A 14,005-nucleotide genomic window follows, 5' to 3' on the forward strand; every position below is an offset into this window, starting at 1 on the left:
ATTTAAAATGGAACTCCTACTTAATAAACTAATTGGGGACTGAAGTTCATAAACTGGAATGTTTCCTTTTGATCTGTTCAACGCCAATAGACCAGGAACACGGACACTTTTTTTTTGGTGGTAGTAGCTTCAATTTGCAAAGTGATTCGTCCAACCCTCAGCAACTTTGATAAAGCTTGTGAAAAATTCCTTACAGTGGAAACAACCAAATTTGACCTCCAAAACTAGTAATTTTTCTCAATCCTATCCCTGCAGAGTAGGGTCATGCTTTGTAGTAAAGTTTCAGTTATAAATGGTTTATAACCAATTAATAGATGTTAAAAGCATGTTATAGATCAGCATAGGACGTATGGGTTATAGATGATTAAGAGCAAGTCAGTAGAAGGTGCTGTAGATGGCCATGATGGTAGTTCACCTGTTCTAGAGTTCATTCTGGAACAATTGATTAACCATTTATTAAAATATCTGTTCATCATTTCTTAACCTTTTGTAAACTATTTGTAGAAGTAACTTGAATATAAAGTGTGTCCAGAAAGTAATTACTGCTGTCCCTCATCAAGAGTTGGGTGTAAGCTACCATCTGGTACAGCAGTTGAACAACTTTGAATTGGTATGGGAGTTATCAGTTATGTGCTTAAAACTTAGTCAGGGTTGACTGTCTAACCAAACGGCTGCATTCAAAGAACAGAAACAGTGACTTGATATTTTTCATATACACGGGTAGTTGTTGTTTGTTCTAAGTATATCAGCCTTTCTTGTGTTCTTCTGTTAATGTTTCAGACCAGAAAAGGGGGGTTAAAATGAAGCTCATTAATTGAATCAAGTGGATCTTTTAAAATAGATACATGTCTGGTTTTGCTAACATTTATTTAAGAGCTCTTGACAATTACAATGCAAGTTCTCTTTGTAAAATTGAAAGTAGATTAATTTGTGCTAGGGATAATGTCGTCTTCTGTGTGACGTTCATTCAGCAACTAGCACAGTAGAGTGAAAATCCTGATCAGAGTTTATAGGTGCTATTGCAGTATGAATAATAATAATTTTGATGAACAACAGTAAATTGAAAATAATGTGTTTTGTTAGGTCCGGCAGTGGTCCCTCCTCAGTACTATGGAGTACCATGGGGAGTATATCCAGCCAATTTATTTCAGCAGCAAGCTACAGCTGCAAACACCACAGCAAATCAACAGGCAGCATCACAAGCACAAGGACAGCAACAGGTAGAGTACAATCTTCATGCAGAGGAACAGTATTTAAAAAAAAAAAATTGTATAAGGTTTGCTACTTCAAAATATCAGTTTATAAACAAATTCAACTGGAACTGTAAACAAAAATTGCATGTCACTCTTTAGACTTTTCTCTTGTGCTTTTCAACAGTCTGTATACCAAAAGTTTTGGTTAGTATTTGACTAGTTCTCATTTCTTAAATTCATTCATATTACCAATTATATCAGCATCTTTTAAGTTTCACCTGCTGCATAATTAATCTTTATTTTTTTCCTTATTTGGCTACTGTTGCAATCCTAATTAAAAAGAATACATTAAAAATTGCTTCCTTCGTCTGGGTTGCTATAACTTAATTGAAGGTGGGTTTTAATGCTCAGGCCTAATATACACTAAAAAGTTAGGGTAACCCAGCTATGTGTCTAAGGGGTGTGAAAAATCCACACCCTGAGTGGTGTAATTCAGCCAACCTAACCCCAGTGTAGACAGTGCTAGGTCAAAGGTATTGCCTGTAAGGGAGGGAGGTTACTACCCTGACAGGAAAAACCCTTCTGTCAGCATGGGTAGTGTCTGCGCTGAAGCACTACAGTGACATAGCAGCTGTGTTGCTGTAGTGTTTCGAGTGTAGACAAGCCCTTTGTAACTAGTGCTGCATGAATAATCTCTCAAACATTCATATAAAGTTTAAAATGATTTTAACAGTCAACAGCAAGAAAAGAAATCGGGATAAAGACTGCCACATCCTCTTGAAGTTCTTCTTATAGTGCTGCAGCAGGGTGCAGTTGTGCTGTAGTAGCTCTAGTAATTTTCCACCTATTGGAAAATAGTATATTGTTGAGGGGGGGTTGTTTTTCTCTCTAATTTTAAACAATAATCCTAGTTTTTCCATTGGCGTTGCTCTATACAGGAAGATAATGTGCTTTGACATTGTGTCCTGCCATGGGTTATTTTTGTTTTGATAAATCAAGAAATTATAGTAACTAAAATATATCACTGAAATTAATCTCACCATTTTATTTATTGAAATGCTATTTTTACTACTTTAATTTCATTAATCTTTAACTCAAGATTGCTTCATTTTTATAAGATTTGTTTTTATGATGTTTTTTTTTTAAATCCCATTCATTGTGTGAGGGCAATTGTGATGTAATGCTTGAAGCCATTACAAAAATGTTTCCTAAAGACAAAAATAAATCTTATGTAGGCTATGTATCTGATACTTTTTATTATCCTTTCCTCAAAACAACAAAACATTCAATGCTATCCTTAGCCAATATATAATTTACTAGTAATGTCTTTTTATTGAATTTCCATTCTCTCAAATTCCAAAATTGCACCCTCACCTTAGAAGCCTATATAACTGGATCTTCCCTCCCATTTAAAGCAGTTGCTAGTCATTACTTGTCACTGATGAACTATCTTGAGAGTTGAACAGCCTCTCTTCCTTGCAGAATTTTTTCTCATCTATTGAATGAATATCTAACCCTGTTTCCCAAATAGTGGGTCCCAGGAAGGGTCTAGGTGGGTCACCAGTGATTTTCAGACACCTTAAGCGCGTGCGCACACACACACACGGCATGTCTGCAATAAGTGCTCTATCTCTACACTCTCTCTTCTGCTAATCTGGGGCAACAGCACAGGGAACAGGTCCCAGGCAGCAGCAGCATGAAGGAAGTGGCCAGAGCCAGCAAATGGACAGTCAGCAGCCTTGGGGATAGGGGCTGGCTGGTGCTGCAGGGAGGGGGCAGGTTTCAAGAGTTAGAGCAAAGGGGCTGGGGTGGGGAGGTGGTTAGTTGTGCAGGGAGCTTGGGGCCTGGGCTGGTGGGGGAGTGGAGTGGAGAGGAGGGAGATTAGGAGGTTGACGGCCTGGGAGGGTAGGAGGGCCTCCCCAGTTCAAATGGTGCTCCCCAGCCCTGTGTGACAGCTCCTAGCACGCAGTAGTTTTGTGTGTGTGTGTGAATATATAAATAAATGGTGGGTCCCCAAAAAGGTCAAAATGCAGTTGGTGGGTTGCCTAACTAAAAAGTTTAGGTTAAAATCAGTTGTTCCCATAAATAATTTGCATGCAAGATATTTTTGCAGGAACACATAGGTGTAAGACTAGCTAAACTGCATTTTTCTTTCCAAATTTGTGTGTGGAAAAAGGACTGTTTGTCAAATAGGTGACAAGATATAAAGCATATTTGTCATAATTGGGTAGAGGAGTTAAAAACCTGAAACAAAATCAAGTTCACTTATCAACCTCCAGAAGATTGGATATTGATAAAGGATGTGTTTTGAGTTTTGGTGGGGGATAGGTTAGGTAAGTATTTACAAACTACAATTGGTAAATTTTCAAAGCATAAGATAAATTCCTTCAAGTTATGGAATGTCCAGGAATAAAAATTTTAAATTGGTGGAATGTGAGGGTAAAGATTTTATTTTATTTTATTTATTTTTACTATATTATGTGCTTGTCAGGTAAGGATTGGTTTTCAGTTAATAAATTGTCTGGATTCACAGATGTGTTTATAGATTTAGGAGGACTTTTTACAATTTTACTTTCTTCTAGAATCACAGCCATTTCTAAAATATTCTCGATCTCTATTGTGCTGGCTAGCAAAAGACCCAAGGCAATCCTTGAACCTAGGTCTCTTGTGCTACAATACTTTCAGCAAAGTAGTCTATACCTGTTACACTTTTACATGTTTATGCACTTTAAGGTGGGGTATTCAGAATATTAAATTCAGAACTAAAAAGCATTAAATACACAAACCAGCTGTCCTAGGCCTTTTATAGCGTATAATTGATTTTGTACTCAGTTTTTAAGAAAATAGTATCATATTGGTCTTTTGTAGGTTCTGCGTGCTGGAGCAAGTCAGCGCCCTCTTACTCCCAATCAGGGTCAGCAAGGGCAACAGGCAGAGTCACTTGCAGCAGCTGCGGCCGCAAATCCAGCTTTGGCTTTTGGTCAGGGTCTTGCTACAGGCATGCCAGGTATATAATTGATGGATTAAGGAAATTAAAAATCAGTTTGAGTTAAAATATTGGTTTTATTAGAAATAAAGTTAACTATATATTAAAATCCTGTTATATTTGTAATAGGTATTTGGCGTTCATCTCTGTACAACTTTATGCTTGTTTAGTTTGGGTAAAATCTTGACACAGTTTTTCAAATACTAGAGGTTTTCTTTCAACTTGTTTTTAGCTGTTATATCATTTTAAATATATTTGTCTTTACAGTTGATGTATTTAGTTTTTAGTACATCTAAAAAATCTTATAAATGGATAATGCCCCACAGATATGCAGTTCCAAAGGAATTCTGTTACTATCCACTTGAAAACTCAGAATTGTCACTGCCACTAATGCCAAAAGAATTGTAGAATAAATTTTATACTTGTATCACATAACTCTTAACAACGCTGAAAAGGAGAATTTAAAATGATGGAAACTGCTTAATTACCTCTGATGATGGGTTTGAAATAGATCTTCTGCATTTTTTGGTACCTATGAGGCTTGCAAGAGAATTAAAACAAAGCTGCACATTTTAAACTTCTTTCAGTCTCCAGAGCTTTAGACTCTCTGCAGTGAAATAGTGTATGCTTCATAGCTTTTATGTAGAGAAAACGTTCATCCTAGTGCATTCTCATTATTTGTGCGTGATAAATTGCACAATGCATTGCAGTAAAAGATCAAAACTGCTGTTGAACAGTTTCAGGACTTTGGTACAACTTCATGAGCCAGAACAACTTAACCATTTTCCTTGCCCTCATGTCAGTACAAACATGTTTGAGGTTTTTCCTCTTTTTCTTCTTAGTTTAATTTTAGAAAGTGCTATCATCTACCCTCAGTTGATGGAGGTAGCATCATGGCTGCATACTGCATGGCTTCTTTCATTTATCACTATTGGGGTGATGCCCCTCACCTGTGGAATTTGGAGGCAGTCCAGTATTGGTGGAGGCTGCAGAACTAAGCCCCCTTTCAGCTCAGACCACCAAATATTTTTAACTCCAGCAGCTGAACAGGTTGTCCTTTCAGTTTCTTCTGGCCAGATTGTTTCATAACTTCAATTTGTTTTCATGTAGTGGTGATTTCATTTCAGCTTCTAGCTGCTCTCTCCATCACCTAAGGTGCGGAATCACTGGAGCAGTGAGTCTCTAATCTTTGTGTTCTCCGACAGAGCACCTCTCAATCAGGCTCCTTTTTCCCCTCATAACAGCAAGCGATGATGCCCTGCAAGCATTGAGCCAAGTTAGAAGTGCTATAAGCAGCTTTTCAGGAGCCTCAAAAGGCAGCTTGTGCCCTGCTGCCACAAGCCACTGACTCTTGTGCTCTGGCAGGAGATGGGGCATGAGAGTGCAGGTTATACGCAACTACAACAAGCCACCATCCTTTGCACTTTGCCAGGATGTGGGTGTTGAGAGGGACAGGTGTGTAGGGCCTCGACCCCTGCCAGAAGTTGCTTCTCCACTGTGGGAGGTTCAACCAGGAGCATGTGAATTCCCGCAGAGAGAACTCCTCACAGCCTGCTTAGTTGTGAGTCTTGCAAACTCCAGAGACTTTGGGTTCCAAAAAACAAAATAATCATCCCACTCTTAATGTAACAAGTCATATTGTTAGGTGGGATAAAAATCAGGGTTTAAACCCATTCTCCTTTGCCTTTCCATGCTGAGGAAGTCTTTGCTGGGACTCTTCTCACAGAGTTGCATTTACAGTGCTGTGGAGCAGGCTAACCAGCGCCTCCCTCATCCACGCTGCAGCATGCAGCCCGTCACTCCTGTAAAGCAATGCTCAACCACCAATTTAATGGGAATTGCACCTTTCTGGTTTTCAGACAATAGACCCTCACTCTGCCAGGGCATGGGGCTCAGGCAGGAAGGGGTCTCTCTTTCCCTACTCTGTAGGATGGCTCCACGTTAAAGCATAAGCTGCACAATAGGCAATCTGTGACCAGAACAGAGGTACATGAAGGTTACGTTCCCCATGGAGCTGCACCATCATGAACCTAGATTCTTCCCCCACTCTCAGACTTCGCTTAGGGCACAAACAAAGCTTCACCATTCATGTCTGTGCTGGGCCACTATCTAGATGTCCTCTACATTGAAAAGTCTCATACATTTCCCTCTCTGAGGCCTGGTCTACACTGGGAAACAGTATTCCCTCTAAGCTGTGCGGCAGCCCAAGAGTCAATCAAGTGCAGCGCACTTGGAACACTTGATTAGCAGAGCCGCACACATCTGGTGACATTTGTTCAGGTGCCCCTCCCCACGCTGTTCTGCAGATGCATTGCTCCTACCCTCTGCCTTGGAGCCCCTGGCCAGCTGCTCCCAGGGCCCTCCTTGCTGTGCAGAGTGGAGGGAGAAGTGGGGTGCTGATGTCAGGGTGTCTCCCACCACCCGTGTACCCCATTTCTGCAGACCACGGGAGGGGGGACAAGGCTCAGGAGCAGGATGGAGCTGCTAGCAGCTGCTGCGGTCTGAACGAGCCTTCTGGTGAGTGCCCCTCTGCTTCAAGAGAGCATGTACAGTCTCTCATACACTTCCCCAGCATCTAGCACACATATATACATACTCTCACACACTCACCTCCCAACACAAACTGGTGGTGGTACTTCCTGCAGTGCACACACATTCTCTGTAATTTTATTATTTCAAAGTACTGCTGTTCTAGTTTTTGACTGGTGTATGCATTTCATAATATTATTTCTCTTATGCTTAAATTTAATTCTTTGAGTAGTGAGTTCTAAAATGCCTAACCTGTCCTGGCTGGAGTAATCCCTATGGTAACTTTTTAAAAATATATATTTTATCTAGATTTTTTTCGTTTCTACTGGTGGCGCACGTCCGCACATTACCTCAATATTGGTGCACATATCAAAATTCATTCCACACATGGATGGAAAAAATTAGATGGAACATAGCCAGGAAGTTAGGTTTATATACCTGCATCACTAAGGGATGTGAAAAATCCACACCCCTGAGCAACACAGTTAACCCAACCTAACCCCCAGGGTAGACAGCGCTAGGCTGACAGGAGAATTTTCCCACACTACCACCTCTGAGGGAGATGGAATACCTACGCCAATGGGAGAAACCTTCCTGTCAGCATAGGTAGCTCTTCACTGAAGTACTGCAAGGGTGGAGCTGCACTGCTGCATCATTTTAGGTGTAGACAAGCCCTGAATAGCATTTGATGGAGGGATTCTTTGTCTGCCTCTTTTGCTTTTTTACTATCTTACTTCCTGTAATTCTATGAAAGAAATCCCCTCTCTTGTTTAAAATAACTCTGAGAGTATGTCTACACTATAGCACTTAGTTATAGATGCTACCTCCGCCAAGGGGAGTGGTTCTCCCATAAGCATAATCCACCTCACTGGGAAGCGGTAGCTGGGTTACCAGAAGAATTCTTCTTCAACCTAGCACTGTCTACAGCAGGGGTTGGGTCGGTATAGCTGCGTCTCTCATGGGTTAGAGATGTAGCTATACCAATGCCTGTTCCTAGTGTAGACCAGGGCTGAGTTACTGAATGAAGTTCTGAATGGTATTAGATAATTACTAAAATATTAACATGGGTATTAGGCAGCTGGGGGAATAAGCAGGCATCCTTTCAGGCTCCCAGTGACATCTGTCAGGCCACTCCCATAAGCAAGGTATTTGTCCTCAATTGGGTAGTCCCCAGGCCAGCATGAATGTATGCTATGTCTCACCTGTAAACAGCCTAGGGAAATACCCTATGCGTACACATGCTTCCTTCCCACAATCGTGAGAAGTACACTGGCCAACTGTACCCTGTTCATCTCATTCCATCCAAAATGCCAGTGCCTTCAAGCCTCTCTGGTGTTTCCCAGCAAGATGTTAAAATACTGCACCGTTTAGCATGTTAGGCATCTGGGAAACTATTTGTAGAATAAGAATTGAAGTTCCTTTTACGAGGTTCCTAGTGGTGCTCTCTGCCTGTGTGTTTGGGGGAAGATTTGAGCCTAATCCAAGGAAGATTTGCCAAATAAATTTCCATTCCTCTGCAGATGGATTCTTTGGTAGACAAATGCTACAGGGTTCACTTCCACATAATTCCTTAAATTACAAAGCTCTTGTGGGTAACTTGCTTTTCAGCCTATTCTACTTTAATAATAAAACCTCTCTCATGTGGTTGCATGCACACATGCTTTTGTGATTCAGAGCTCACTACTTCCCATTAATGATGAATTGAGGAGAGAAGTCATGTGACAGAATGAGAAATTTAATACCTGACAATTTTATTTCTGTTAGCATCTTCTTTCCTCATTCATCCCACCTTGGTAATCTGATAAATGTATGGAATATAATTTGTAACAAATTGAATTTTTTCTCTAATGGGAGACTTAAACATTTTAATTATCCTTAAGGCAATTATATATCAAGTCTTCATCTTAATGGTGGTAATCAGTTGCTGGAGTGTTTCTACAGCTTTGGAAGAATTCTGGTGGCCTGAGCTGAAGGCTGGGGCTTAATCCTGAAGCCTCCAGCAATAACACTGGATTGCCTCCAAATTCTACTAATGTATTACTCCATTAGTAATAAAAGAGGAGATAAGCTACTAAAAGAAAATGATCAGGTAAGCTAAATTCTATCTGTAGATAGAGTTTAGCCTGAGATGTTAAACCCCATGGGCCAGGTTTGCAAAGTTAGTCATACATAATGACATCCACACATCCATCTGTGAATACATTCAGGGCATACAGGCTCCAAAATCTGCAGCTCTGTGACCACATATAAAACCAGTTACATGATTTTTGTTAACACACACAGGGTATTTGCACATAAATGAGGTGCACACATTAGCCTGTGTTTAATTTGTGAAAACTGGCCCTATAAGTTCTTAAAACAATGTAGCAGCAGCTAGCTCCATTCTGATCTCTTTAACTGGATCTGTTCTAACTTTACTCAGCAACATGCACTAAGTTCAAGCTAAAATCGATCTTCAAAGGAGAGAAAAGAAAGGGATATTTTACAAGGATTTTTTTAGTTCCTGTTTGAGTTTCCAACCTTTCAGAACTCTGTTTCAGAGACCATATTTGGACACACACATGCATAAAAAACTTCACCTTAATGCAGTCTTTTTTTAAGGCAGGTGTTTTATTCAGTTTTGTATTCAGAACAGCTTTCATGTTAAACTCATTTGTTTAGTTTAATTATGAAGTGTGGTGTGAATACATGTGGTTTCTAGTAGCGCTGTTACTGTTTCAACTGTTTCCATACGGAACACTTATAAAAGATTTATCTTTGACTTCTAAATCTCACAACATGGAAGCACAATGTATAAAACCTATTATCCTGAATACAAAATGAAGCAATTCAAATACAAGTTACTTTTTAGTTCAGTAATTTTTTTCTATTTTTATTTGTATTAGACTTTTAAAAAATAAATACATCTTGTGAAAATATTAGTTCTGTTCGAAACCACCAAAGCCAAGAGAGTTTGGGGTTCAATCTGTACAATTACCTTAGCTCAGTCTACTTATTTTAGTGTGTAGACAATATTACTCGGTATCAGGAAATCTAAAAAAAATAAAAATTGGACAGTCTCAGATGTGCGTTCACAGGGTAGAGTCTGGCAGTGGTCTCAACTTCATCACATCATGATATGCAGTGTCATCTGTCAGTAAAACTATCATCACCCATGGTCTGATCGTGGATGAGGTGTCCAGTCTTGACTGAATCATCAAGATCTGCCTCGTTAACTCATCTTGTCCTTGTTTTAGTACAGGTCTGCTGCTGGTGACTTGGTGCAGCATGAGCCTTGGTAGTGTTGAGATGGCCGGGGTGAAGAGACTGTTTTTGCATCTCATATTAGATGCTTTACTCTATCCCAGGGACTTTGACCGTCAGTTAAATTCAAATAGTACACAAGGTCCTGGATAAAGTGCTTGTGTGAATCCGTGTAAGCATATAGGCTATCCCGTGGCACTACAACCTGCCTCAGCAAAGGGAGATTGTACTGCTTATATTATGGTAGTGCCCTGAAGTCACAGTCAGGGACAGGACCCCATTCTGCTAGATGATGATTATACATATAGAAGAATGGGGGTCACTGCTCTGAAGAGCTTAACATTTCAGTTGAGATAAGATTCAACTAGTTGATATAACAAACAATTGAAGGGAATAGCTAAAGGAGTAAGACTAAAAAGAACATGCCATTACTTCGACTCCCTATGTGCATAACTTGATTTGTTCAGTCATTTTAAACATTTGCCTAAGTTATAGGATATAAATAATAGCTATCATCAGTTTCCAATAGCCATCTGTTTTTCCGTTGACAGTTTCCATAGGTATAATGGTAGAGATGGGTCTTGAGGGATTTGAAGGAGGACATTGTGGTGGGATGGGCGGCCCATGCTTAAAAGACAGCATGGAAGAAAACACAAAGATAGTTGTGGCAGAAGTGGACAGAGGTTTGCAGCACTGGCAAAGTGCCAGGCAAGTAGATGACAAGGAAATAACCAAATAGTGAAGGACAAGAAAGTTGAATTTGATGTGAGGAAAGAGTAGCTAGTGGATGTTGGATTACATGGTCAGAACAACAAATGAGTTGGAAGTTAAGATAGGTGAATCAATGGCTATTGGTCAAGATGATCAGGGATACAACCCTATGCTCTGGATGTCCCTTAGCCTCTGTTTGCCAGAAGCTGAGACTGGACAATGGGGTGGATCACTTGATAACTACTCTATTCTTTTCTTACCCTCTGAAGTGTCTGTCAGAGGAATTGGTCTGATCCAGTATGGGCATCCTTATGACAGGAGCGAAAAGAAGAGAAGGTTGCAGTAATCAAGAACAGAGATGAGGAGGGTCTGGTTGAGCATTTTAGCTTACTATGCAGAAACAAAAGGGTGGATCTTGGACATGCTGAGAAGGAAGCAGCACCAAGAATTAGACTAGCCTGGATGCGTAGATCAAAGTCGAGAGTGTGGAATCTAAAATGACCTCCAGAATGAGAGAGTGCAGGGTGATAGTGTGAACAGTGATTGAGAAAGAAGCAGTGGTGAAGGATTTAGGAAGGTAGACGATCCGATTTAGTGATGTTAAATTTAAATTGACAGTAAGGTGTCCAGGAAGAGATGATGGGCTCTGATATGGGATTGGATGGAAGGAGACATCTATGAGTCTGAGACAGGTCAGTAGATTTTTCCTGTTGTAGGTGTAAAGATTGCAATTGAAGCTGTGTAATCAACTAGAGAAATGATGTAAAGAGAGGAAGGAGTAGGCCTAGGCAAAGCACTGTAGCTTCCCTGATTAGAGTGGGAGAGGAAAGGATGAGTAACGCCATTTAAAAAATGCTGACAGAATTACTAGATAGGAGGACGGGTTTCAGAGTAGTAGCCATGTTAATCTGTATCAGGAAAAACAACGAGGAGTATTTGTGGCACCTTAGAGACTAACAAATTTATTTGGACATAAGCTTTCATGGGCTAAAACCCACTTCATCAGATGCATGGATTGGAAAATACAGTAGACAGGTATATATACACAGTACATGAAAAGATGAGAGTTGCCTTACCAAGTGAGAATAGCCCACTTCCACTGAATTGTCTTGTTAGCACTGACCCCCCACTTGGTGAGGCAACTCCCATCTTTTCATGTACTGTGTACATATACCTGTCTACTGTATTTTCCACTCCATGCAGCTAGATAGGAGGATAAACGGAAGATGGAGGTACAAAAACCAAGGGATCAGATTTCAAGAAAGGGGTGGGTATGATCAGAGCTTTCAAAATCATAATGGGAAGTGATGAAGACTAAGGATGAAGTAGAAGCCATGAGCTTCAGGTGAAAAGAAGTCTTTGGCCTTTGTGAAAGCAGTTTCAGTGGAGTGGAGAGTGGGTAAGCCAGACTGCAAGGAAATCAAATGGTGCAGAGGAACTTGAGGCAGCAGTAGTAGATGGCATTCTTGTGTTCAGAGGATTAAAGATGGTGTTAGAGAAGCAGCTTTTATCTTATGGATGAGGAGATCACAGGATGCTTGCATTGTGAAGGCAGTGAGCTGGGAGTGAGGGATCTAGTTGAGGAGCAAGATGAATAGGTGCAATGAAGATCATGATGTGAGAGATCATGTGGTCACTGGAACAGGTGCGGGGAGAGGTTAGAGGAGGAGAGCAGGCAAGGAACCACAGATCTGTGACAGGAGGAGGGAGAGAAATGATAGGTGGGAGGCCATGTTGAATCTTATCAGTTTCTCTCCAGCAAATCTGATGCAGGATGGTCTTGATGTCAAGGCAGGAGGGAATACAGTTTACATAGTGTCTCGTTCTAAGGTTCTAGATGTACGTAACAAGATCTTCTCAGCAATTTAGTCACTGGGGCCCTGTTCCTTATGTCTGAGGAGATTGAGTGGGTAATGCTGAGGCCTTTTATTGGTGGAGATCATTTATGCATCACAAAAATGGGGGGGAGGGGTGCTAACTGCCAGCAGATCTCAAACATATCCCTAGTCCAAGCCTTTCTGTAGCTCACGAAAGCTTATGCTCAAATAAATTGGTTAGTCTCTAAGGTGCCACAAGTACTCCTTTTCTTTTCTCAGGAAACAGTCTCTTGACACTAATTCCCATGCCGATTATCGCTCATTAGCAAACTGCCAGAGGACATGGATAAGATAGTGACAAGCAAATACGAACAGCATGTGGAATCCTCCTGTTTCTTAGACATCTCCAATCTGTTTTCATACCTGGACATGGTGCAGAAATAACACATCATGGTAGTCAACAATTTTAGTGAATCTGAAATACAAAGTAGTTTTTGAGCTCTGATGTTAACACGTTGTATTACTCCAAGTTTGTGTACACATAGAACTTCCTTTCCCTGCACACCTCCCCCCACTCTTGCTTGGGAAAAATACATATACAGGTGTTGTGAGCCTGAAACCATGTAGAGAGCTGTGACTGTTTACATGCTCATGTGGGGTGTGTGCATGTTGATGTTATAGCATCATTTCAGAAGTATGGATATGCAAAAACAATAGACTCAAATAAACAAAAGTACTGGTAAGTAACCTTTTCCCTTTCTAGTTCTGAAAAAGTAGATTTATTGTGGCATACCAGTAATCAATTAAAAGTCCACTATGCTTGAATACATTGGAAGACATGTAAATAAAAGGGAGGTGAAAATCCTGGTAGTTGGATCATTATGACTAATGTTCGTAATAAATGTGTATAGTAACATTGTAAGGAGTGTTTTTCTGCTGTGCATTTTATATCACTTACCTTCTAATATTCTGTTCTGCATTCTTTACAGAACTTCACTAAAGCTGAGTGCAGTCAGAAAGCCTCACCCTTTTCTAGCGTAGGAAAGCCGCGGTCGTAGTGGTGAAGCCTGTGGCAGCACAGCAGTTCTATAGGTGGAGCTGGCAGCACAGGCTATAGTTAAGGTTGTCCAACACTTTACATTATACAACCCTGTCTTCAGTTGCTTATATAACTTTTGCCAAACTGTAACTGTTCAGGCTGGAAATTTTCCATGCTGGGTGTTTGCCTCAAGTTGAATTTTTTTAAAAATTTTCAGAAAACAGTTCCACCAGTTCTGAGAATAAGGCTAGGGGGAAATGCATTGCTTCGCCAACGTTTTTGAAAAAAAGCATTTACTCCTGTTTAGTTGAAATACTGTAGGTGCTTCCTTGGCTTGGGGCAGGGACTCAAAATTTGGCAGGAGGTACATTCTGCTGCCCCTGTGAAAATCTGATCAAACTTAGTTGAATTTTAGGCCTCTGAAAACTGTTGTTTGCACATGCTAAATGCAGGCTTGTAAGAGTTGGCATCAATATTCTCCAAAGAT

General features: G+C 40.5%; 1 protein-coding gene across 15 annotated transcripts in view; it reads left to right on the forward strand.

Annotated features, from left to right (window-relative positions):
• The window catches only part of PUM2 (pumilio RNA binding family member 2), a 108,304-nt gene that overhangs the window by 58,120 nt on the left and 36,179 nt on the right, over nucleotides 1-14,005 (forward strand). For all 15 annotated transcript variants that reach the window (XM_073335923.2, XM_073335924.2, XM_073335925.2 and 12 more), the window contains 2 exons: nucleotides 1,084-1,220; nucleotides 4,062-4,200. In XM_073335923.2, the coding sequence (XP_073192024.1) occupies nucleotides 1,084-1,220; nucleotides 4,062-4,200 (276 nt within the window). The remainder of the gene's footprint in view (nucleotides 1-1,083; nucleotides 1,221-4,061; nucleotides 4,201-14,005) is intronic.

This window comes from Lepidochelys kempii, chromosome 3 (genome assembly GCF_965140285.1).
Source record: "Lepidochelys kempii isolate rLepKem1 chromosome 3, rLepKem1.hap1, whole genome shotgun sequence".
NCBI lineage: Eukaryota > Metazoa > Chordata > Testudines > Cheloniidae > Lepidochelys > Lepidochelys kempii.